At 44.1% G+C, this 27,203-nt stretch overlaps 1 protein-coding gene across 3 annotated transcripts in view; it reads left to right on the top strand.

The window, feature by feature from the left end:
• The first annotated feature begins 733 nt into the window (after nucleotides 1-733).
• The window catches only part of IMMP2L (inner mitochondrial membrane peptidase subunit 2), a 327,553-nt gene continuing 301,083 nt past the window's right edge, over nucleotides 734-27,203 (top strand). Inside the window, exons 1-3 of one of the 3 annotated variants that reach the window (XM_068131294.2) lie at nucleotides 734-959; nucleotides 20,890-21,034; nucleotides 24,646-24,749. In XM_068131294.2, coding sequence (XP_067987395.1) covers nucleotides 943-959; nucleotides 20,890-21,034; nucleotides 24,646-24,749 — 266 coding nt within the window. In that variant the 5' untranslated portion in view covers nucleotides 734-942. Of the gene's footprint in view, nucleotides 960-1,043; nucleotides 1,362-20,889; nucleotides 21,035-24,645; nucleotides 24,750-27,203 lie in introns of those variants that run through there. The other 2 variants (XM_068131296.2, XM_068131295.2) reach the window with 2 other exon arrangements.

Here is a 27,203-nt window from a genome sequence, read left to right as displayed (position 1 = left end):
TTTATCGGGCTGCATATATAGCCAAACCAGAAAGCATAACCGAAACCGAAAGTCACGCCTCTCAGGCGAGGCGTGTTTCGGTGGTCACGTGACCGACAGGTGCAAAGGATTATAACCGCACGCGCGGCACGCTTTGGTGGTCACGTGACCAGCCACTCCGGCGCCGAGGTTGTCCGCCGGTGACGTCACCGGCTGGAGCAAGGAGATTCTGCTGCTGGTCTCGCTTGGAGGACCCATGGGTCGCTAGTCTTTATATTTGTGATATAACTGTATTACATAATACATGATATTGCAAGTCCTTTGAAGTTATAGGAAGTTATAGGTAGTATCAGATTGAACTATAAGTCCTATACACAGGATCTACGAGGTCTATACCGTTCAGGAATATGCTTTTACAGATCTTCATCACTGTCCTGAGTGTCATTTTCGCAAAGGTGTCTACGCAAATGTAAACATTAATTTTTGTATTCCTCATGCTCTCAATATTCCAAAAATGTATAGTTTTGCTAATCTACCAAAATTTTGAACGAAAAAACATAGTGAACCTGACTAGAGGGGCAAAACGCCTTTTTTATGGATAACAGCTTAACCAGCAGGTTTAACGACTTGATAAATTATACACAAATAAATCGCAATAAAACCATTTAACATTCATAACGATGTGTTGTCACCTTCCCATGAAAGATTTGACAAAACAAAACATCATGTATACAACTGCGAACTTTACTGTCATGGACATTATACTGGACGAAAAGTGAAACGAGTGGGAAACGAATGATAAAGGAAGCAAAGAGGTGAAAATAAAACATCATAAATGAGACAAAGACACAGAATTTGAAAACTAGATTAAGTCGATGTACGATCGCATATTAAGATAAAAATAACATACCGTTAACGGAGTTATAATTGCAACATCAGTCAGAACTCGGAATACTTTGTGGAATGATGCCACAAATAAGGTAAGGACATGTTTTGTTGTAAAAAGTTCATCAAATGTCATATATTGCTTTTGTCACGCTGTAATATAATAATATAATATACTGTATATAATATATTATAATTATATCTATATGTGTGTGTGTTTGTGTGTTCGCGGTGATGCTTCCTGTCCCATTTACCGATTCCTTTAATTGATATTCGTGAACACATTTGGTTAGGTAAGGAGAGGGTTTCAACCACGACGGTGCATTCGCCAAAACGTCTCCAAATGTGCTTTTTCACCCATAATAATCGTATTAGTACACGGAGTTACGACTGTACTGTACGTCGTCGCACTGTACTGCACGATGTCACGTTTAATTCGTTTAATTACTGATTAACATTCCCACGGATAACGTCACCACTAAAGTCCGTCATCCAAGGTATTCGTCGAGGCAGCATTTTGTAATGGCGTTTATTGTCGAAGCATCAATCCATTTGTGCAAGATCTGTTTATTACTTTATATTTCTCATCGCCACATCTTCATGCATCATGTGTTTTCCCTGTGTCGTTCTCGCCTGAATGATGTGCTTTGCTGGTGTCGTTCTCGCCTGAATGATGTGCTTTGCTTGTGTCGTTCTCGCCTGAATGATGTGCTTTGCTTGTGTCGTTCTCGCCTGAATGATGTGCTTTGCTTGTGTCGTTCTCGCCTGAATGATGTGCTTTGCTTGTGTCGTTCTCACCTGAATGATGTGCTTTGCCTGTGTCGTTCTCACCTGAATGATGTGCTTTGCCTGTGTCGTTCTCGCCTGAATGATGTGCTTTGCTTGTGTCGTTCTCACCTGAATGATGTGCTTTGCCTGTGTCGTTCTCACCTGAATGATGTGCTTTGCCTGTGTCGTTCTCGCCTGAATGATGTGCTTTGCTTGTGTCGTTCTCGCCTGAATGATGTGCTTTGCCTGTGTCGTTCTCGCCTGAATGATGTGCTTTGCCTGTGTCGTTCTCGCCTGAATGATGTGCTTTGCTTGTGTCGTTCTCACCTGAATGATGTGCTTTGCCTGTGTCGTTCTCACCTGAATGATGTGCTTTGCCTGTGTCGTTCTCGCTTGAATGATGTGCTTTGCTTGTGTCGTTCTCGCCTGAATAATGTGCTTTGCCTGTGTCGATCTCGCCTGAATGATGTGCTTTGCTTGTGTCGTTCTCACCTGAATGATGTGCTTTGCCTGTGTCGTTCTCGCCTGAATGATGTGCTTTGCTTGTGTCGTTCTCACCTGAATGATGTGCTTTGCCTGTGTCGTTCTCACCTGAATGATGTGCTTTGCCTGTGTCGTTCTCGCCTGAATGATGTGCTTTGCTTGTGTCGTTCTCACCTGAATGATGTGCTTTGCCTGTGTCGTTCTCACCTGAATGATGTGCTTTGCCTGTGTCGTTCTCGCTTGAATGATGTGCTTTGCTTGTGTCGTTCTCGCCTGAATGATGTGCTTTGCCTGTGTCGATCTCGCCTGAATGATGTGCTTTGCTTGTGTCGTTCTCACCTGAATGATGTGCTTTGCCTGTGTCGTTCTCACCTGAATGATGTGCTTTGCCTGTGTCGTTCTCACCTGAATGATGTGCTTTGCCTGTGTCGTTCTCGCCTGAATGATGTGCTTTGCTTGTGTCGTTCTCGCCTGAATGATGTGCTTTGCCTGTGTCGTTCTCGCCTGAATGATGTGCTTTGCTTGTGTCGTTCTCACCTGAATGATGTGCTTTGCTTGTGTCGTTCTCACCTGAATGATGTGCTTTGCCTGTGTCGTTCTCACCTGAATGATGTGCTTTGCTTGTGTCGTTCTCACCTGAATGATGTGCTTTGCCTGTGTCGTTCTCACCTGAATTGTGCACTTTGCTTGTGTCGTTCTCGCCTTGATGTCTCGCCTGAATCATTCAGTACCGTGAAATGGGGTGAATAGGGACAGCAAGGTGAATAGGGACAGCAAGGTGAATAGGGACACAAACTGAAAAAAAGTTCGGAAACTTTTTTCGCTGAAAATTGAAAACCATACTGATTTGTTGATATTTGGGTTGAAAGTGTTCTCTTGTTTAAAAAAAAAAAAAAGCAGCTTATAGAGTCCCTATTTTTTTTTTTTTTTTGTATACTGAATTGAGGCTCGTGAAAGAGCTAACATTTATTTCACAAACAAATCAACCAGACAAACAAAATATACAAAAAGAGGGAGCGGAAGACAAGATGGGGAGAGAAGGGGAAGCACACAACCACAACATTTGAGAGCAGGGAGAAGTGTGGGAGGGAGAGGGCTTGGGGGCAGGAGGCATGGGAAGGGGAGGGGGGGGGGGGGGAGAGGTATAAAACACAAGGGTACCGAAATTAGCGGGGGTAGAAAATATCAAGGTTTTGGATGGGGGAGGATAAGAGATGGTGGTGAACAGCTGTTTTAAAGACCTGGAGGGTGGAGTGGGATTGAAGAGAGTGAGGGAGTTTGTTCCAGAGGTGGGAGAAAAGAGGAATGAAGGAGTGAAGGTGAGCAGAAAGTCTTGATTTTGGCAGTTTAACCATAAGAGGGTTGCAGGCAGATCTTGTGCGACCTGTAGGAATATTTGGGGGACAGAGCCCAGAGAGCGCTGGGGGGGGGGGGGGGGGGGCAAGGCCAGAGAGGAGTCGGTAGAAGACGGAAAGACCACCAACCTGCCTGCAGTGAGTGAGTGAAAGGCCCTTGGAGTTAGCTTCATCGCGGGAGATTCCAATGATTCTGAACGCTTTGGTTTCAACAGCGTGAAGACGAGCTAGGTGTGAGGCAGGAGCACCAGACCAGAGGGGAGAGCAGTATTCCATAGAGCTGTGGATGAAGATCCAATATATGGGTTAAATAGGAATAAATAGGATTTTTATGGCTGTCCCTATTCTCCCCGTTTTACGGGTGAATAGGGACGGTCACTAAGACAAAAAAATAATAATCAAGAAATAGGGACAGTTTGGAGAAACTTTTTATCCCATATTTTTTTTCATTGGCACCATGGTTTATATTATGGGTGCATATTATGTGCATCCATCTGAGCTATCAATTTAGCAATAAGTTGGAAACTCAGGATTGTTTCTTGATTATTATTTTTTTGTATTAGTGACCGTCCCTATTCACCCGTAAAACGGGGTGAATAGGGACAGCCATAAAAATCATATTTATTCCTATTTAACCCATATATGGGGTTAATAGGTACTATAAGTTGCTTTTAAAAAAAACAAGAGAACACTTTCAACTTAAATATCAACAAATCAGTATGGTTATCAATTTTCAGCGAAAAAAGTTTCCGAACTTTTTTTCAGTTTGTGTCCCTATTCACCTTGCTGTCCATATTCACCCCATTTCACGGTACATTAAGACACGTGAAAACATATCTCTGCATTGTGATGTCCAGATACCTTTTCTTGCCTATTCCATTCCAGAGAGTGTGCTGGTGCTATCAAAATAAGGATGTCTGGGAGAGCAAAAGCTCAGTGTTGGACCTAGCCTTTGTGCAACACTATGCATTGGTACAAAGAGTAGCTTGTCTTGTGCCAGTGCGAAACCACAACGCATAACCACGGATTGAGTCATGGGCAAATATACTTACGACCACAACATTTGTATCGGGGACTTGTATGACTACTTTTGTGAGGTCTTTGGAGACTTGGACTGCATGCTATATCATGCGAGTGTCTGCTTCCTCATGATCAGACCTCAACTCTGCCAAAATATGTGACTGACCGAAAGATATCGACACAGCATCCATGAACTCAAATCCTTCAAGAACAAACCTTTTTTCCCCACCCGGCAGTATCTTGGGGCTGTTTTGAAACACCACTCAGAAGTACAATCATATTGGTCTCGTTGCCAGGATTGCTGACCTATTTGTGTCATTGTTTTGGGATTGGATTTTTTTCCCCACCGATCTTCATTTTCAATGCATTTGAAAACTCTGAAGCCTTCGCTCTGCAGACTTGCTGATTGAGATATCAGTACTCAGCGATTTTGGCCTAAATACTGCAGAAATCAAGAAAATGACCAAATACCAAGACCTGAAGAATGAAGTGAAAAAATCCTGGAAGCTGAAGAGTGCCAAAATTGTACTAGTGATAATTGGGGCAACGGGAATGATAAAGAAGAACCTTACAGAGATCTTAAAAACCATCCCTGGGAATAATATTACAAACAAACTACAGTTGGAGGCTGTACGGGCCTCAGTGACGATCTTGAAAAGAGCCCTTGGAACAAAACTCTGCGAACAACAAAACTTCACAACTCAGCCCATGAATCGCAATCCTTCACCGAAGCGGTGGTGTATACTTTGCGGCCAGGGAGGACTCCATGCCACCTTTATAAAACCCAACTTATGGAGATGATAAACACACACACACACACACACACACACACACACACACACACACACACACACATGTCATTTTTGAAATTCGTGTGAAGGAAATAAATAATTGTATTTCAAAACAAAATCATTCATGATATTGAAGCATGATAACATGCATTTTTATTATTTTCATTTTTTACTGACTTAGTTTTATTTTTTTGCAGGCAGAACACTTGAGTGACCATGTGGAACTGGTCGGGGGAAGAACGCACTTTCGCTATCAAAGCTTTTTACAAGAATAATGATTGAGAAATGCACACGAAACCGTTACACAGTCCCAAAGTCAGTGTGGTGTGCACTTTCGTCGTTCGACATCATAGGGCCTTACTTCTTTGAGAATGATAATGGAAATGCCGTCACTGTTACTGCAGCTCGATATACCGATATGGTTTCTAACTTCCTTTCCGGAGAATTAAACAGATTTGCAGAAGTGAGCCCAATGACGTGGTTTCAGCAAGATGGTTCAACCTCACACACTGCCAGAGTGTCCATGACTACTGTAAGGGTGCTCTTTCCAAAGCATGTCATTTCCAGAAATGGCAATATTCCATGGCCAGCGAGGTCACCCGATTTGACTGCATGTGATTATTTCTTGTTGTCATATCTAAAGGACAAAGTGTATGTTAACCGTCCACAACCTCTTCATGAACTCAAGAAAAACATCAGACGCGAAATCAATGATATTGCCGTGGCCATGTTGCAGAACGTCATTAATATTTGGCGTCCAAGATTGGAGGAATGTGTCAGACGAAATGGTGCGCATCTCCGAGATGTTCTTGTCCACAAATAAATGCCATGTTATGTACTTCACTTTCGTGTAAATATTTGTTTTGAAATACAACTTATTATTACCTTAACACGAGTGTTAAAAATAACCATATTTTTGGCTCACCCTGCATATACAGTCACATGAAAAAGTAAGTACACCCCATGTAAAGTTTTGACTTTTTCAACATATTTCAACATACAGCTATTTGATCTTCATTTCAACAATATTGATAGATAAAGGTGATATAATATAACAAATATCATGAAACATTTACATTTTGTAGTCCATTGTATAATTTAAATGAACATAAATGCAAATTTCGCATGTGGCAAAAGTAAGTACACCCCTGCATTTATCACTACTTCAAATACCTAAAAGTAGAATCAGGTGCACCAGCTCAGGTGCAAATGATTAGAACATCATTAGAGAGGATCTTGGAGGAACCTGTCTTATTTAAACCTCAGACATTTAGTTTGGTTTGCTCTTTGTTGTTGAAGTGTGCGGCGTCACCATGCCGAGATCAAAAGAGCTCTCTGAGGCCTTCAGAAAGAAGGTTATAGATGCCTACGAGTCTGGGAAGGGATTTAAAAAGATCTCCAAACAATTTGAAATCAATCATTCGACTGTCCGGAAGATCATCTACAAGTGGAGAAGATTCCAAACAACTGCCAACTTGTTCAGGCCACGCCGCCCCAGCAGGTTCAGCCCGAGAGCAGACCGCAAGATGCTGAAAGAAGTCTCTAAGAACCCCAGAATGTCATCACGGGAACGACAGGTAGCTCTTGCCACAATTGATGTCAAAGTGCACGAGTCTACCATTAGAAAGAGGCTGCCCAAATTTGATCGACATGGGAGGTGTGCCAGGAGGAAACCTTTGCTGTCCAGAAAGAACATCAGGGCAAGACTAAAGTTTGCCATTGAACACCTAGGCAAAGACCAGCACTTCTGGAACAATGTGCTCTGGACAGATGAGTCAAAGGTAGAGCTATTTGGCCACAGTTCCAGAAGACATGTTTGGCAAAACCAACGACAGCATTTGAACACAAGAACCTGATACCAACTGTAAAGCATGGTGGTGGAAATATTATGGTTTGGGGCAGCTTTGCTGCATCAGGGCCTGGGCAGCTCACCATCATAGAATCCACCATGAATTCTTCATTCTACCAGAGTGTGCTTGAGGATAATGTGAGCCCCTCTGTCGGAAAGTTGAAGCTCAACCGAAGGTGGACCTTGCAACATGACAATGACCATAAACATACCAGTAAATCCACCAAGGAATGGCTGAAAAGAAAGAAATGGAGGGTTCTGGAATGGCCAAGTCAAAGCCCGGATCTAAATCCCATCGAGATGTTGTGGGGGGATTTGAAACGAGCTGTGTATGCAAGAAACCCCTCAAACATCGCACAGCTGAAAGAATTCTGCATGGAGGAGTGGGCAAAAATTTCTCCCAGTCGATGTCAGAGACTGGTCGACAGTTATAAGAAATGCCTACTTGAGGTTGTTTCTGCCAAAGGGGGCAATACCACCTATTAGAGCCAAGGGTGTACTTACTTTTTCCACATGCGAAATTTGCATTTAGGTTTATTTAAATTATACAATGAACTACAAAATGTAAATGTTTCATGATTTTTGTTAGATTATATCACCCTTATCTATCAATATTGTTGAAATGAAGATCAAATAGCTGTATGTTGAAATATGTTGAAAAAGTCAAAACTTTACATGCGGTGTACTTACTTTTTCACGTGACTGTATATGTATGTATATATATATATATATATATATACATATATATATATATATATATATATATATATATATATATATATATATATATATATATATATATATAGTGTTGCAGTTTTGAGAACCCACACAGGTAACATCATTAAAGGTTAAAGGTTGCACCTCATAGTTAGGCCACAAGCAACACGTAGGTCACCTTCGGACGTTAGTTATTTCATAGTATGTGTTTAGGATAAGGCCATTCCCAATAGTTGCATCTGCGTTGTGTTGAACAAATAAGAGTAGGCCCCGTTCGTCCATTTTTGCAGCTACCCCTCCAACCGATGCCATTAAGCGCTATCCTGTCTGCACCCCATGGCCCCTCGCAGTTTGTTACACCTCCTTTGCCAGCAGCGTTCGCTGCCCTTGGGCTTCCACTCAAACCAGCCCAAAGGCCACGAGGTAACGCCCGAAAAGGGGGCGGCGCGCAAGTGTGGGGGTGTGGCCACGTCAAGCAGCTGTCAAAGGCGGAGCCGGTAAGCCCTCAACAGCCAATCAGGGCTGATGCGACATCGCCTGACAGGGTGTGGCTGGACATTCCAGAGGGTTCGCTGGGCGTGGCAATATAACCCTTCGCGCGAGGCCCCCACCTCAGTTCTGAGAAGGGAGAGGTGCTCACAAAGTTCGTGTGCAGAGTTGTTATGAGGAGGGCAGTGGCAAGTTACGAGAGGGAGAGGCGCTTGGTTCGTGTGCAGAGTTACGAGAGTGTTACGGGGTCCTCCCCTATCCTCTGGTCTCGGTAAACCTCCGAACCCTGAGAGGGTCCCCGGCAGAAAGATATGTTATCCTTGGTTGAAATCAATCAAATCACTAATGAAACCACACCAAGGGTTATGAACAAACAATAATATATTATAAATCACACCGGAATCACGACACAAATAATAATAACAATTCGCCCTACAATCACTATTTTTAAGATGGTACCACCTTATCTCGTCCTTTAACCCAAACTCACAGTACTCCCCCAATGTCTCTGTACCCCTCCAAGGCGAGTTCGATTCGCTCCAGCGATCGTTGGATCAATGTCCGATCACAATCAATTGAGGCGTGGACGATCGAAGAAACCCACAGGTCACGTGGTCCAACACCCAGCACCATAGCGGTGGAATGGGAAACCTCCCAAAGATGCGCTCCGACGTACACGTTTGCGGTTCAATCATCGAGTCTCCGTATAATCCTCAAAAGCCACTTTCTTGCACAGCCGTCCCCGGTAACCTACCGGGGAATAATGCCCGGCCGACGCGACAAAAACCTGTTCACTGCAGGTTGCGCGCGTGGCGAAGATTGCGGACGGCTTTCACTCGAACCGGGGCTTTGAGGCAAGGGTACTCCGGAACCTCAATGAGGATACCCGACTACACAGGCTCCACAGCACTCCGGCGATATCTCCTATCGCACGAACTTCCTTTCAAGGACGCAAGGTTCACTCGCACTGTACGTGCGACCGCTCGGTCCGGAGCTTCAACAAAAAAAACGTCTCTTCACGATCTCCTCCCCCCTCTTCTTCTTCACTCCCCTTCTCTTCCGGGTCACGATCCGGATTTCCGGCCACATTTTACCAGGAGCGCTTTTAAACCTTTTAACCACAATAACCCTTACTGAGAACCAACAATAATAATAATACCAACAATAATTAGGGCCGAATCCGTAACACTTCCTCCCCTCAAGAAAGAAAGTTTGAACACAGCGAAAACTTTCTTTGTTGGCAAATTCTTGAAACCAACACAAGTAATCAATGTTTCCCCAAAAATAAAGCAACAAAACTTCAAACAACTTACAGAGATTTCCAAAGTTAATTCACTGGACAAAGCATCAGCAACAACATTGTCCCTGCCCTTTACATGTTCAATTTCCAAGTTACTCCTGCAAAGCCAAACTCCCTCTCATCAACCTCTGATTTTTACTTTTAGTTTCTTTTGAATGAAGGTTAAGGGGTTGATCAAAAATCCAGAGTCAAGCAAATCGATAGCACTTTTTCTGGGAGGCCGAGCTGAGGGCCAGGTTCCATGGTGGTTGGGTGGTGAGGCCTGGACATATTCACTACCTGGACGCCTTTAGGAACGTGGAGTTCACGGTTAGTCCGTGTAGGAAAGTTCACCACATGGACGCCTTTAGGAACGTGGCGTTCACGGTTAACCCGTGTAGGAATCTTGGCTCGGCTGCTCCACAGCATTCAGTGCTTCAACTCTTTCTAACTTTCCTAACAATCACGGTTGGACCACTTGTCACAGTAGTCACCTGAATGGCGGTCTCCTTCTCGGCCACTGCTCTGATAATCCTTCCTTCGGGAGCTGTCATAACTCTGGAAGCCTCCATAATAATATCGATTGCGGCCACCACCACTACTACCCCGTGGTCCTCCTCTGTAGCCCCCTCGACCCCTAGGAAATGCCTTCCCTACTGTGATGGTCCGACCCTCCAACTCCTTGCTATTCAGATCCTTTTCTGCCTCTCTGGCGTCCTTTGAGTTTTCAAACGTGACAAAGCCAAACCCTCTTGACTTTCGTGTCTCCCTGTCTTTTATCAGCAGCACTTCCAAAAGCGGTCCATATTTGCGGAAGGCAGACTCCAGAACATCTTCCTTTGTTTTGAAGTTCAGTCCACCTACAAATAACTTGCTAAATTTGTCGCCATCCCTAACTGGTGTGGTGTTATTTTCCGTACTGGGCTTTTTAACAACCATCGGGTTACCATAGACTTGACCACCGGCCAAATCGTTCCCGATAACAACAGATACTCCCTCTACAGGAAGCGTGGCTTTTAAACCGACGGTGACCAGTCCTGACACCAAATCGGACTCCAAATGGATGACATGAAGTGGAGCACTAACACAGCCACCAATCCCCTGTAAACGAACACTATCCCCAGTTGCCGTCTCCTCGGACCACGGCAAGACGTCTTCAAGCATTAAAGATTGATGTGCTCCTGTGTCCCTCAATATCCTAACCGGTCTCCGGTTAGTCGAGGCTCCATCCAGTGACACAAACCCCTCTGAAATAAATGGTTGGTAACCCTTTCGAGGGCGATTTCTCACAATGGCCATCGCATTTGGAGTCGTACTGGTCGAACTCCACTCCTGATTTTCCTTTCCCAGAGCATAACAGTTGGACATCAAGTGTCCAGGTTTATGGCAAAAAGTGCAAGTAGGCCCGGAGGAGAACCTCGTGGTCTGCCAAGGCATGGGGGCGGCAGTCTGCCTCGAGCCCCCCGGACAATAGGTCTGTCTTGGAACCGCAGTCTTCTGATTTCTAGAAGTCGTGGTGTCAGAGTGGTCCTCATTTTCATCTCGAGGCCGCCCCCATGGATTTTCATTCTCCGCCCCTGATGTGCCATAGCTCCCCTGGCTAGGTCTGGGCGAGAAGTTCGGTTTGTGGAACCCCATCCTGTGTGTTAAGGCATAGTCATCTGCCATGGTTGCTGCCTCATTCAGCTTTGGTACTTTCCTTTCCTCCAGATGAACTTTAATGTCCTCGTGGACACACTGTTGGAATTCCTCCACCAGGATCAATTGTCGCAATAGTTCGAAGTCTTTTCCAAGTCCTTTTGAATCACACCACCTATCAAACATGGTTTCTTTCAATCTGGCAAACTCCACATGGGTCTCATTCTCCCTCCTCCTGGCCTTCCGGAATTTTTGCCGGTAAGCTTCCGGGACCAATTCATAGGCTTTGAGAATGTGTTTCTTCAATACCTCGTAATCTGCACATTGGTCAATCGGTAAAGCCGAATAAATCTCTTGAGCTTTACCCACCAGAACACTTTGCACTAGTATGGACCAGTACTCCTCAGGCCAGTTTAACAGTCGAGCCACTTTCTCAAAGTGTGGGAAAAACTTGGCTACCTCCTTTTCATTGAAGGGTGGAACCAGCCTCACATGTCTGCCAACATCCCAGGTGTTTTGACTCGGTGTCGAACCAGTCAGCATGGATGGTACCTCTCCCCGTTCTTTCATTACATCCAGCTCCTTGAGTCTAATTTCCTGCTGAAGCGCCATTTCACGGTCTTTTAACTCCGTCGGCTTTTCTCTCCTCTGCTTTGAGTTCCCTTGCAGCTCTCCTTTCCTCTGCTTGTTTCTCTTCTCTTCTCTCTTCTGCTTTCCTTTCCTCTGCTTTTAATATTTCCTGGAGTTCTCGTTCCTCTGCTTTGAACATTTCCTGGAGTTCTCGTTCCTGTTCTGCTCTTCTTTCCTCGCTCTGCAATTGCAACTCCAGTTTCCGGAGCTCCACCTCTTCTGGTTCCTCGGGTAACCAATCCCGGGCTACTTCTTCCCATGTTCCTAATCCCACCATATATTGTATCACCACTGTCTGCATCTTTGCCTTCCTCATATTAGTTCGGACCTCCAAGCTAAAATGTTTGGCCAATTTCCCGAGGTCCGATTTTACTAACGCTCTGAACTGTGCTTCACTCGGGGTCACTGCAAACTTCTCTGCGTCAAACTCCATGGTGACTATTGTTCACCTGTTAACCTTCACACAAGAAATGTAACAAAAAAAAAAATGTTTTTTTTTTTGTTTGTTTTTTTGGAAAAATTTGGGAATGTTAGGGAATTCTTTCCCGGACTAAATCTAGGGAATTTTAGATCCCGGACGCAGACCCAATTTCGAGTCCACGAGTCAATTGGACGAGCCCCCAATTTCTGTTACGGGGTCCTCCCCTATCCTCTGGTGTCGGTAAACCTCCGAACCCCGAGAGGGTTCCCAGCAGAAAGATATGTTATCCTTGGTTGAAATCAATCAAATCAATAATGAAACCACACCAAGGGTTATGAACAAACAATAATATATTATAAATCACACCGGAATCACAACACAAATAATAATAACAATTCGCCCTACAATCACTATTTTAAAGATGGTACCACCTTATCTCGTCCTTTAACCCAAACTGACAGTACTCCCGCAATGTCTCTGTACCCCTCCAAGGCGAGGTAGATTCGCTCCAGCGATCGTTGGATCAATGTCCGATCACAATCAATTGAGGCGTGGACGATCGAAGCAACCCAAAGGTCAGGTGGTCCAACACCCAGCACAATAGCGGTGGAATGGGAAACCTCCCAAAGACGTGGTCCGACGTACACGTTTGCGGTTCAATCATCGAGTCCCCGTATAATCCTCAAAAGCCACTTTCTTGCCCAGCTGTCCCCGGCAACCCACCGGGGAATAATGCCCGGCCAACGCGACAAAAACCTGTCCACTGCAGGTTGCGCGCGTGGCGAAGATGGCGGACGGCTTTCACTCGAACCGTGGCTTTGAGGCAAGGATACTCCGGAACCTCAATGAGGATACCCGACTACACAGGCTCCACAGCACTCCGGCGATATCTCCTATCGCACGACCTTCCTTTCAAGGACGCAAGGTTCACTCGCACTTTACGCGCGAACGCTCGGTCCGGAGCTTCATCAAAAAAAACGTCTCTTCACGATCTCCTCCCCCCTCTTCTTCTTCGCTCCCCTTCTCTTCCGGGTCACGATCCGGATTTCCGGCCACATTTTACCAGGAGCGCTTTTAAACCTTTTAACCACAATAACCCTTACTGAGAACCAACAATAATAATACCAACAATAATTAGGGCCGAATCCGTAACAAGTGGGAGAGACGCGCTGTGACAAGCCTTGATTGATTGATCGCGCTTTACAAAGGGCTGGCGCGCGGCACGTATTGCAGAGGACTGCAGCGTGAGAAGGACATTGGTGGAAGGCTCTTTGGGAACATCATCGGGGAAACGGCGTATTGTACCCAGCGATACCGGGCGTGCGTGTAAAGGCACCGGTACAAGTATTACATACGCAATCTAATCGCCAGCTTACCTTTCCCCGATATATAATTGTCCGCCTCGCGCCTACGCCACGCGGAAAGCTGCCGGCCGTCTTCCATCATCTGTATGGTACGAGTCGGGGACCGGACGAGCTGTGGACCCTTGGACCCTCAACCCGACCATCTTCAAACCCCGTGTGAGTGAGTCTGAGAGTGAGTCTGAGTGTGAACGGGCCCGTGTCCAGGGGATCTGAGAGTGAGTCTGAGTGTGAAAGGGCCCGTGTCCAGGGGATAAGTATAAGACTGTTTAAGGCTGCCCTGTGTAACTGCTTCTTCCTCTTCCCTGTACATTCTCTTCTTCTTTTCCTCTTCTTATTTGTACAAAGTGTAAATAAATTACCTGTTCTTCCTGGTTTCCTCTTGATCCGATCGTTTTAGTCATTTCCTCCATTGGGTAAACGCGGCACGATTATAACCGCTTCAATCGGGTTAGTTCCTGCTAACGGCCCGGATCGCGGCTCGCTTCGCTCGGCGTGTCCACTAACGCCGTGGTTTGGGTGGGGTTATCTCCTTGCTTCACGGTCGGTGTTAGTACTTAGGTAATAGGACACAATTCGACCAACAACCCTATTTAACACCGACCGGAAGGAACGTGATAGCCCCGGGATCGCGTCGGCTAGTAAAAAGACAAGGGGATTAATCCCCCCTTGATAAGGGGGAGAACGACGTTGGAGATCCGCAACAATATATGTATATATATTGTTGCGGATATGGGATTTGCATCCATCCATATCCGCTTGTAAATATTCCCCTATTTCCTCAATACTTCCCAACTCTCCCCAATCCCCCATTCCCTAGTCCCATTTTCTGTAAACAACACTCTGTAGACCCGACCTCCCCCTATTTCCCCCATTAAATGTCGCATCCAGGTCCACCGCATCTCATGTAGACAACTATAGGACATCTTGCTAGTTATTCTTAGTCTATGTCAGTTAAGGATTCGTTTCCATTAATTCTGACCCTTCGTTGCACCAGAATGTGATTGTATGGCACCGTTAGGAAGTATAGGACCTCCCAATACCTCCCCGCAGCTCTTCCTCACAGTTCTCTTCAGCAGCAACAACAACAAAAACAACGAGCGCAGGGAGTGCGCGTCCTCACTCCGGCTTGGTTGGTAGGAGTGGTGGGAGGGCACCAGGCCTTCCCAACGAGCCGCCATCGGACATGTGCTCGACGGGGTTACCCAACAAGGGCAGAACATGGCTCCCTGTCGGCTCCTCGTCAAGGGCGGAGCCCGGTAACCCCCGCACCCAATGGAAGCGGCGGACCGGCCCCAGTTGGGGCGGAACCAACAATCCGAGGGCGTGTGACTCCCCGTTGAGCATGCGCAGTGAGAGAGAGGTGACGTCAGATGCGCGCTGAGCATGAAGCAAGGAAGACGTACCCTCCGAGCGCTGTGAGACCTCCCTGCATCTTTGGACTGTGCTTTATCCTGTCCCCGAGCCAAGGTGCACCTTGTGCCATCGACCTACCTGTCCATTCCTGCCATCAACCCCTGTGTGAGTCTACCTTGTCCGTTTGTCCGTGGCCTGTCTGGGAATAAATAAGCCTGTATTTAAGTGCCCATCTCTTCTGTGTCTTTACCTCACTCTGCCTTGTAATCTACCCCTTTTCTCCACCACTGTAATTACACCCTCCTCCGGAGGTCTTGAGAACTGTACCCCTTTGCGTCGTTTCATCTTTCCCAGTCGTCGTGTCCTTTCTATCATTGATTTAGCATAGCGCGATTTGGCCAACGTTATAATCCGGTGTAGTTTGTTAATGGTTCGAACTACGGGTTACTAAACCCGCTCGGTAACCTAAAACCGTAGCTCGAACGGCCGTCTCTTCCCTGTCTCACGACCGAGCGTTGCACTCAGGTCCCGGGAAGGCCATTCCGACTTTCTGGCCCGAATACCCTGGCGGGGCTGCGGGCGGGAGGGAGCGTTGGGACGACCAGGAATGGAGAGTGGTTAGTAGAAGGAACGGCGGGTTAATCTCCGCAGGGCAACGAGGGAAGCCCTCTCCGGTTCCGTAACTATATATATATATATATATATATATATATATATATATATATATATATATATATATATATATATATATATATATATATATATATATATATATATATAATGGTATCTGTAATCTGGTTCTCCAACCTAATGAGCGGACAACATGACGTCATCGCCATGCACGTCCGTCATGTACAAGTCTAGGAAAGAGAAATTCGGATAAAGAAGGGCTAGCTTCCGCCTGTGGGGCCCATTTTAGCCCGGTTCCCTTGAAAAAACGCAGGATCACAGAAAAGATCCTTCCTATGACTCGAATGGATCGAACTCCGGTGGTTACAGCAATGTCAGCAGCTGGCTTCCACTTGTAAGGAAAAGGGGTTCTGAGATGTTTAACCTTGATGCATCCGACGTCGCTAAACTTTTGCATAAAAGCACGGTTACTGCAGACCCCTTCAAATATGGGGTTTAGAAAGATGGGCTCGTTTAAAAACAGCTCAAGAGAATAGTTCCTGTTTTCACGGCGAACAGGAACCGCTTGCCATGCCTCCAGCATGCCTCCAGCAAGATCGATCGATCTTGTATACAAAAAAATTAATAATTACCTCCTCAGTTCGGGTTTTCTTGATCATTCGTATTCGCTGTTGCCCCGACTATCACTGGTACAATTTCCTGTTTCTTAAATTTCGAAATCCTGTTAACCTCATTTGTCATATCCTGGTATTTAAGATTTCAATTATCATGTATGGATCTTCATATGCGTTTTCAAACTGACTTTTTGAGAGAAACCTTTATCACATATCGAGCATTTGTGAGGTCGCTCTTTGGGTCCGAAATGTGCATAGGTAGTGAGATGTGCATGAAACCGAAAGGGTCACAGAGTTACAAGTGTATGGAAAGCCTCACTGCGTTGCCCTGATGAAGCCCCAACAAGGGCGAAACCAGGTCGGTAACTGTGAGTTTTGCATGCACTTGTGACAGTATCTGTATTTATAATCCGTAATGACGCACTGCTAGATGGTTCCTCTGGAACTTTGCAGGCAAGGCGGACGTGCATGGCGATGACGTCATGTTGTCCGCTCATTAGGTTGGAGAACCAGATTACAGATACCATTATTAGTAACTCCCAACCGCAACCAGGTCGACTCCATATGATGAGTGGATACCAGAGATAACGTCACCGCGTGGCAGGCGGTGCGTATCGCTCCCAGCAAGGTGCAGCAGCAGCTGTATGGGACACCTTGCTGGCGGTTCTCCACTGATGACATGAAGGTCGCATAGTGACTGATATATATATATATATATATATATATATATATATATATATATGTATGTATATATATATATATATATATATATATATATATATGTATGTATATATATATATATATATATATATATGTATGTATATATATATATATATATATATATATGTATATATATATATATATATATATATATATATATATATATATATATATATATATATATATATATATATATATATATATATATATATATATGTACATATATATATATATATATATATATATATATATATATATGTACATATATATATATATATATATATATGTACATATATATATATATATATATATATATATATATATATATATATATATATATATATATATATATATATGTACATATATATATATATATATGTACATATATATATATATATATATATATATATATACATATATATATACATATATATATATATATACATACATACATACATACATACATACATACATACATACATACATACATACACACACACACACACACGTGTGTGTGTGTAGATGTGCGATGGCATCCAAAGTAAAGACAATGATACACAATAGAGAGATGAAGACATGACTTGTGACATGGAGGCAAATGCAAGACAGCTACAGAAATGCTACAAAGGCCATGAAACGAATATATCGACTTCTTCATTTTGAACAGCAAGTCTGTATCCTGCTGAAGTTTGCATATATAATGCAACAAAACCTATTGGGACCGAACTTGCAAGCACTGCACCATCTAGAACGACACTCGGTAGAGTGCATACCTCTGCCAGACTGAACGGTTTACGTTTTGAATTCCACTGATAGGCCGGAGCTACATCCGGATCATTTGTTGTTGGCACATGCCAAAATCGAATCTGCTTGTTCTTATCGTCTACCCAACTCACCCACCACGTTTTGTCATAATCCATTCACAACTTTTTGAAATATTGTTTTTGGCCCCATCTCTTAACCCTTTGAGTACGGATGACGTCCAGTGCCGCAACCCGCGAAAAAGTTTTGTGTACGGATGACGTTACTACACGTCATCGACTATACCTATAAATAGATCGTCAGTACGTGGTTGTATTCCCGTACCAAAATGCCAAATTAATCCCGTACCGGGGGTATTTTTATCAAAAAAAAATCCCGTACTCAAGGGGTTAATGGTGAAGAATGACTCAAATTTTTTTAAAACTCTCATATCTGGATCCGTAATTTAGGCTGGGCCAAATCGGAGGTGATTTTCCTAATTCAATGTAATTTACCTAAAAGTTGTGAGTGAGTATCAGGAACAAAATCATGAAAAAAAAATTCAAAAATATTGACGTTTTACGGTCAGACAGCCCGTTACCATAGCAACAGTTACAGACGACTCAAAAAATGCCTAAATTGACGATTTCTCAAGCTGTGTTTGACCCCCAGAGTTGATTCTGGTACCAAAAGATGCAGAATTGAAAGCCAAGGATGATTGGATAGCTTAACAATGTCTGTGACACAATTCAATACCACTTTTATCCAAAAAACTGATTTTTGTCTGAAATTTCAAGCATATTTATGGAAAAAAATTGAAAATTTTGCTTTTTAATCATAGGATAACCATTAATCAGATTAAATTTACTTTAAATTGTCTTTTACAACCTTGTATTGTCCAGTTTTTATAACTGTTATAACGTTGTTTAAATTTGGCCATCTTCATTTCAATAAAAAAAAGTTAACAAAAGCAGCTTACAATCATTAATTTTAATGCCTGCTTTCGGTTGTTACTGTAACCATTCATCAGGGCGTTCAAGGCGCTCTTGCACACATTAAGGATAGGCGCTCTTGTCTTCGATACAACGGCAGTGAACTCTGGGGTCAAGAGTGGAGTCGTAGTAAGACTGGAGACTGAGTTTGGCAGGAGTCTTCTGCAACTGGCGTGTCGGCACCACATCCACGAATTGGTTGGAGGGGCGTCTTGCTCAATAGTGTATGGCCCCACCACAGGACCTAATGAACAGCTGTTCAAGCGACTGCTCAACACTTGGAGTGAATTGGACCAGGGCAACTACACATTGGTCGAGGTGTCTGCTCAACAGAGAGAGCTGGCTGGCCATGTACATGCCACCATCACCTTCCTTCAGACGTGGATGGACAATAGCACAAAGGAGACTCTTCGACACGACTACCTGGAGCTGGCACACCTCACACTGCTGTTTCTTGGAGGGACTGTCCCTGATGGTATGAGGACCATCACTATCAAAGCTCCTGGGGCATTCCACCACGCCCGTTGGATGAGCAAGACTTTATACACTATAAAGGTGGCACTCTTCCGTTGGCAGCTGGGAGATATCTACACACCCGAAGAGCTGGAAGACATAACCAGTCTCGCTGCATTCATGTCAGTCTTCTACACTAAAGCGTGGTTGACATGTACCAGTGCTGCAGATGCACCATCTAACGACATGTACCTGATGAAGAACCTCCTCAAGGCTGAGGCCAGTATCGCAAAGAATCCAACAAAGTGGCCTGCCAAATTTCTGTCCTTTGTGACTGTGGCCCGAGAGAAGCTACAAAACCATTTGTGGTACCTCTCAGAGAGATTGGTCTCTTTGGCACTCTTCTCGGACAGAACGTCATCTGACAAGCAGACTATGAGAAGGGCTATGCTCAGGTACCATGGGACTGCACATAACATGATACAGGAGATGCCAGCCTCACAGCAATTGGGGAGTAAAGCCCTCAAAGACTTTGTTGGTTACGACTCTTGGAGCATGTTTGAACTCTTGGGTATTGACTCCAGTTTTGTCAAGCTCCCCGTTGCACAGTGGCCCACCTCAGACAGCTATCGTCATGGCAAGGAAGTTGTGGCCAAACTCCCAGTTGTCAATGACGCAGCAGAGCGGACACTTGGACTCGCCACAGATTTGAACACTAACAAGGCCCCCAAATCTGAGGCGCAGCTCCAGGTTCTATACAGGGTTGTGAAGGGCGTCAGGGAGAAGCTGCATGGACTGGCAACATCCACTGAGGTTGTGACTAAGAAGTCATTGGCCTCCATTGATTACAATTGGGACTAGGTTTTTTATTTTGTTATCAATGTTCAATGTCAGACCTTAAATTTGAGACAAAAAAGCTTAATCAATGACAAAAGTTAATTTAAAGTCCATTTAATTTGACTATAGCTCTGATTAATGATTATCCTATGATTAAAAAGCAAAATTTTCATTTTTTTTTCAAACAAATGCCTTAAATTTGAGATAAAAATGAGTTTTTGGGATAAAAGTTGTATTGAATTGTGTCACAGACATTGTTAAGCTATCCAATCATCCTTGGCTTTCAATTCTGAATCTTTTGGTACCAGAATCAACTCTGGGGGTCACACACAGCCTGAGAAATCATCGATTTTAAGAATTTTTTGAGTCGTCTGTAACGGTTGCTATGGTAACGGGCTGTTTTACCGTAAGACGTCAATATTTTTGAAAAAAAATTTCATGGTTTTGTTTCTGTTACCCAGCCACAACTTTTAGGTAAATTACAACCTTGTAGTATGAAAAATTGAAAATCACCCCTGATTTGGCCCAGCCTAAATTCCGTATCTTCACCAAAATCGTATCAATTCATCCTTGTCACACACCCAATATCTTCACCAAATTTCGGCCGAATCCGTCCATATCTTTTTGAGATATCCTGCTTATAGACAAACTGACAGGGGTGAAACCGAACCGCTGCTGTGGATGTAATAACTAAATGAAACTAAAATTTTCTTAACAAGGTCAGGATATGTTGTTGTTGTACTCAAATCTGAAAGCTGTGGAAACAGACTGGTGAAACTTTTCATGCTCTCATTGCAAGTGCTTGTGTGTGATTTTTAGCCTGGAAAGGCCACTTACTCCTCTGCTAATTATGGTGGAAATGCACTTGTTTTTTTTTCCAGAATGTGGACTTGGAAGCAAATCTTTAGACAAGGTCGGTCATACCTGAAAGCCTTTGCTGGAGGATTTCTCTTAGCCGTCCCTGTCACTGTGACTTTCCTTGACCGTGTAGCATTTGTTGCACGTGTTGAAGGGGCTTCAATGCAGGTAATTTAAAAAAAAAAACGTGAATGTCTTTATTGTGCAGATACCTTTATCAAAAGTCATCGGACACGCATTTTCATTTTTAAGAATCAACGACATCTGCATATGATTTGCATCAATGTGAATATCATCAGGAAATACTATGAATGGTCAGGAAACTGTCTCATTGCTCAGTTTCACAAAATCGTGTCCCAGAGGAAGGAAATAACAAATGTGGCCAGCGAATATTGTGATAGTTAAAATATCTGCACCACTACGTAATTCTCAGCATCCCTGACAATCCCCCCAAAGCTCATGAATAAACTGTTGGTGAGTGTTTACTTGCCTTAGGATGATTTCGACCATTCCAGCTATACCAAATGGACCATGGGGAACATCATCAAGAGACACAAGACTGAAGGCAAGACAAACCTGAATATCAATCAATCTGGCAAGCCATGAAAAACAAGAAGAAAAAGACATAAAATGTCATAGCCTCCGCCGTGGTTTTAGTAATTTTGCTGTATGGAGTTAAAGGCTGTCAGTCGGCCATCTTTGGGCAGATTACGAAACAAAATCTTCTGCATATGTATGTATACTCATGTATTGTCTTTGTGCCAAGTTTGAACAAAATCGGATCACGCATGTCCGAGAAATGGAAGATGACTCGTTTAAGTAACAAAACGGCTGCCAGTCGGCCATCTAGGATCTGATCTCAAACAAAAAAGATTGGGTTTTTACAACGAAATTGTCGGCCATATTTGATCGTCGGCCAAATTTGATCAAATCACAAAATAAAGTGAAGTGCACGTATACGCCGTCATATGCTGTGCTGTGCTTGTGCCAAGTTTGAACAAAATCAGAAAATGCATGTTCAATAAATGGTTGGAGACACGTTTAAGTAACAAAATTGTCGCCAGTCGGCCATCATTGATGTGATCTCAAAACAAAAAGTGACGCGCATATGTAAGCCATAATTTATTATATTATCTGTGTGACAAGTTTGAACAAAATCGGTAAATGCAGGTCCAACAAATGGTTGAGGACGTGTTCAACATCGGTTTTTTTTTACAAATAAAATGGCCGCCAGTCGGCCATCTTTGATCGCAGGGCGAAACAAAATGAAGTGCACATGTATACCGTCATGTGTTGTCTTTGTGCCAAGTATGAACAAAATAGGTCCATACATCTCCGAGATATGGTTGCAGACGCACTGACAGACGGACGAGACCAAATCCATAAGCCCCCGTTTCAAACTAAGTCCAACGAGGGCTAATAACGTCAAGTGTGTCTATGGGGCTGGCAGGATAACAAGGAGAATGCACACTCACCTCAAACTGTGGAGCATGCTGTAACATCTCGGCCTAATTAAAAACTGTCATCCTGGTGTCTCACAGGCAGGGCGATTCATCAATGTGTGTGCCTTCCCTTGGATAGATATTAAACTGGGTGTCCCATTGCCCGCCATTAGTTGCTAGACATTAAAGATCACACTGTGGTCTTCGCGATGGGTGGGTGTGTTAGCGCCAACATCCTTGCCAAAATGCCAACTTCCTGCTCTAACCTACAGGGGGAAATGCATCAGCGGCACAGTTGTGCCCCCAGAAAATGATGCGACCTGTAGCGAGGTGCCGCCTTCGAAAAAGAAGAAGAAAGTATGAATATAACTGTGTTGGATGATGAGGCAAAATATACCCAACTCATATGAGTAATATTTCAAGCATTATTTTCTGAAACAATCTCTCTAAACCACCATGGCCACCCAGAACAATTGACTTTACCGAATTGAGTCATTGGTGGAATATGTTAGAATGGCAGTAATACAACTGGACTAGAGTCCCTGTATAAAGAGAGTTGCGCCATGCGCTGACCCGAGATTTCTGGTCACGTGATTTCGTGGCGCCATTTTGTGTCTAACTTCACCGTGCGTGAACGTCAGCTTGGTACGGGAATGTTGTTTATTGCCAAACAAAATGACTGGTTGTTCTGCTTTTGGTTGTTCAAACCAATCTGGGAAATATAAGATGTATAGATTTCCAAGTGATAAAGTCAGAAGACAAATTTGGGAAGCGAAAGTCAGACGAAAGAGCTGGAAAGCGATCGACTCCTCGAGACTCTGCCAGGTAGGCCCACGCCGCTTGATCGATGTTCAAAAGCAATTCTATCTGCTCGGTTTTTTTTTGGTTGTCTGTCCGTTGAAAACCCTTTTAAAGGGAAGTGATTTGTGTTTGTTTATAATCTTCAAGGAGCTTCAAGGAAATTGAATATAAATGTCGATAAAACTAAAGTTGTACACTATAGAAATATGGCAATACCACGTACAGAATTTGTTTTAAGTGTGTTAGACTATATGTCGGCTGGAAGTCCTACACCGGAATTGCTCTCGGCACCCTTTAAAAAATATTGGATATGCCCACACTCCTTTCTAAAAGTTATTAAAATTCAGAGAACGACAGCATTGGTTTGTCTTACTTATAATGTTAGCTCTTATATGCGGTGTTGGCTTGTAATATGCATTGCCATACCACTTTTAATATCACCACACAGCTCTTTTTCACGGCAATAGCTGAGTTTTTGACAAAACAAATATCACCTGTATGTAATAATAAGACAAAATATGTGTAGTAAATTTTTTTTTAGCAGGTTTAGAATATATCACCCCATATCGCGAATGTACATGTATATCTAATCCGACACACTTAGACACAAAATGGCGTCCAAATTTGAGTTGACACAACTCTCTATATGCAGGGACTCTAAACTGGACTACAACCAGATTCGGTGCCTTATTGGTTAGAGCTTCCACTCCGAGTCTCGCAGCTTGGCGGTTCGAAGACTTTAAAAACACAATGTGCTGTTTCCTTGCTTAATGCTCAACATTTAGAAAAGGATAGAGCATAGACAAACAACAATAGGTTGGCAACCATTGCACAGGCTTGATGGGCTTAATTGAACCTCCCGTGTTGAAGTTACTTACGAGGGAACTATTATTATTATTACTAAGCATTGTAATAGCGTATCCGTCGCGTCGCTGATTGGGTTTCTCAAAAGACATCATGATGTACTTCACAAACATATTGCATGTCTATTTGTGAATCTCAATGATGATGAAAAATGAAGTGCAACGCACGGAAAAAGGATATTTTGTTGTTGTTGTTGTTGTTGTTGTTGTTGTTGTTGTACTTGATTCGACCCGGTCAGTTTTGTTCAAACCGACCCGCAGCATGGAGATAGCCGATCAATTTCCCGTTAGCGACCCAAAGACCCCTCACATCTAATATGTTGTGCTCTTGCCTTCGTGTAGCCAGGACAACTCGGTGGACCATAGTGGGTTTTATTGTGTGTAGGGTGGCCTAGCAGAAGTTTCAGGTGTTGGCAATGGTGTCTTTCATGGGTACTTCACCAAATCATACGACAGAGAATGGTTTGTATTACCGGCTACCACCAAAGCTGGCGCTATCTTCTCGACATGTCAATTTTGGAGCATTGGTGACCTCCACGTTTGCTCCATTATTGTAAAGAATATAATTATGTAGAACACTAAAATTAGAGTATACGTAGACGGTGACTGGCTTTGCATTTTGAGATCCTTTCCAGTTGCTTTTAAAATGTTTTCTTCTCAAATACATTTGCAGCCTTGCCTCAACCCCGACCGAAGCCAATCTCCGGACGTGGTGCTTCTCAACCGGTGGAATGTGCACAGCCTGGATGTGCAGCGTGGGGAGATCATTTCGTTAATGTGAGTAACAAATCACCGAACCAGGAAACAAAAGGAATTGCTCGGATGATGTTCGGCCGAGGTAAACTTTGTGTTGTAGCCGGTGCATGCAGGAGACGATGTTAAACTAAAACTGGTTGGATTCTGAGCTGGTTCAGCTGGGCCAGAGACAAAGGTTCCAACTCTGTCACGGCTCTAGAAATGTATTTCATGCTACGTTGCTACTCTTCCCAGAAAAATGCCTTGAATTCCGTTTGAACGTTGTGTCATCTGCCACAGTACACTTTTTGGCTTTATATTCTTTTTGAGGGATTTTAACTGAGTATTCAACTGAGGAAGTGGAATCCACTTTGAACAACTGGATTGCATCCACTCAGTTGTCCTGTGAGTGTTCCCATCTGAACCCTTGCCTTCTAATGCAGGGAATTTGGTTTCAAATCCCATATAACATATATCTATTGGTCTATTCCCTACCGATGTCCGTGTTGTTCGTTCAAAAGTACATGAATGTCTTTGCCCTGTGTCTGACATCTGGGCAAGATCCCCCATAAGCCTTGGAGCACTATGCAGCTGCAGCCCCATCTATGAAGATTCGGATCATTCATTGCGGGTTTTTATGGACATGGCAATCTGATAAGAGATGACAGGGAGGTTTAAGAGCTTACATTGGGATTCCCAATGACGTATCGATCCCCTCTAACATGGCAGTTAGCAACTCGAAATAAGCCGTGGTCCCAACCCGCCGTACTTGCAAGTGCGTGCTGTCTACTTGCAAAAACGTGGGCAAAATTTGGGGATCCGTACGTGGTGAGTACCACCTCAGTACGGATTTGTGAGCACGCAGACACGCCGTAGCACTTTTAGTGCATGAGGAACTTTCGCTGCGTTCGGGATGCGGTCGGGCTACGGATTCACCCCAGTACGGGTGACGCGCGTGCCTTCTACAGCCAATGAGCGCACAACGCACTGACTCCGTGAGTCTTTTAAATTTTTCCCACGGTCACTTGCTCTACAGACGGCGCACTTCCACGCACTTACAACATGCGAGTGAGTAAGGACACCGTACGTGAGCAGCACGTGTAAGTACGGCCTCCGTACGATAGCGTGGCAATCGCACGGAGATCGTACGTTGTAAGCAAGTTGTAAGCACGTACAACTCACTTACCACGTGTGCAACGTACGATGCACGCAACCGCTCACGGCCAGGCGTGGCGTGCGGGCCACGTACTTACACCTTGCGCAACCGTGCGAGTGACGTGCGTTGACGTACTCTCTCCCTACTCTTGCCACTCCCTCCCCACGTTTTTGGAAAAACGTGGCGGCCGTGGCCTCCCCAAAAAACGTACGGACTAAAAACACGCACGGTGGGTTGTGACCGGGCCTATAGACTAGTGTGAAGCATCTGATGACAAGATCTAGCATAGCGTTAAAATGTTGTACCTCTGCTCACATATTTTCCCTCCAGCCAAATGCATCTGATTTTTGTACTTTTTTCATCCAATTATCTTGCATTTAGTGATCATGTGATGAGTGTGATCATGCTTTTTTCCGTTTTGGTAATATGACTTGCATATGGAGTTATACCTTCTGATATGTTGTCACACCAATCTGTGCTAATGGCTAGTACATGTATTCCTAGATATGGAATAGGAGTGTATTGCACTTTTGTGAACACCCATAAACAATGGTCTCCATCCTCGAGTATCCAGATGTATGTACTGTGCTCCTGTACCCCGAAGCAATAGGCAAATGCCTTGTATGCGTAGAGAAGCTGCAGAACTGGTAGTTTGTGAATGCTATGAAGGAATGAGGTCCCATGTTCCTTTTATAAAGAATGGGTCATTGTGTGCTGGTGCACTGGTTCAATTATGAATTCCTGCTGGAATGTACAGGGGACAATGGTAAAACTGGGCTGACAAGGTGGCCTCGAGGTACGAACACTCGCCTCTAAGCAGTCTAGCCTGGGTTTGAATCCCGATCACACACTCGCCTCTAATCAGTCTAGCCTGGGTTTGAATCCCGACCACACACTCGCCTCTAATCAGTCTAGCCTGGGTTTGAATCCCGACCGCACACTCGCCTCTAATCAGTCTATCCTGGGTTTGAATCCCGACCACACACTCGCCTCTAATCAGTCTAGCCTGGGTTTGAATCCCGACCACACACTCGCCTCTCATCAGTCTAGCCTGGGTTTGAATCCCGACCGCACACTCACCTCCAGTCTATCTAGCCTGGGTTTGAATCCTATCCACGCACTCACCTCTAAGCGGTCTAGCTTGGGTTTGAATCCAGACCGCACACTTGTCTCTAATCAGTCTAGCCTGGGTTTGAATCCCGACCACACACTCACCTCCAATCTATCTAGCCTGTGTTTGAATCCTGACCACGCACTGGCCTCTAATCAGTCTAGCCTGGGTTTGAATCCCGACCACACACTCCCCTCTAATCAGTCTATCCTGGGTTTGAATCCCGACC

Source organism: Myxine glutinosa, chromosome 11 (assembly GCF_964187855.1).
Source record: "Myxine glutinosa chromosome 11, kmMyxGlut1.1, whole genome shotgun sequence".
NCBI lineage: Eukaryota > Metazoa > Chordata > Myxini > Myxiniformes > Myxinidae > Myxine > Myxine glutinosa.
The sequence above is the reverse complement of the archived record's forward strand: the minus strand, read 5'-3'. Positions and strand labels throughout refer to the sequence as shown.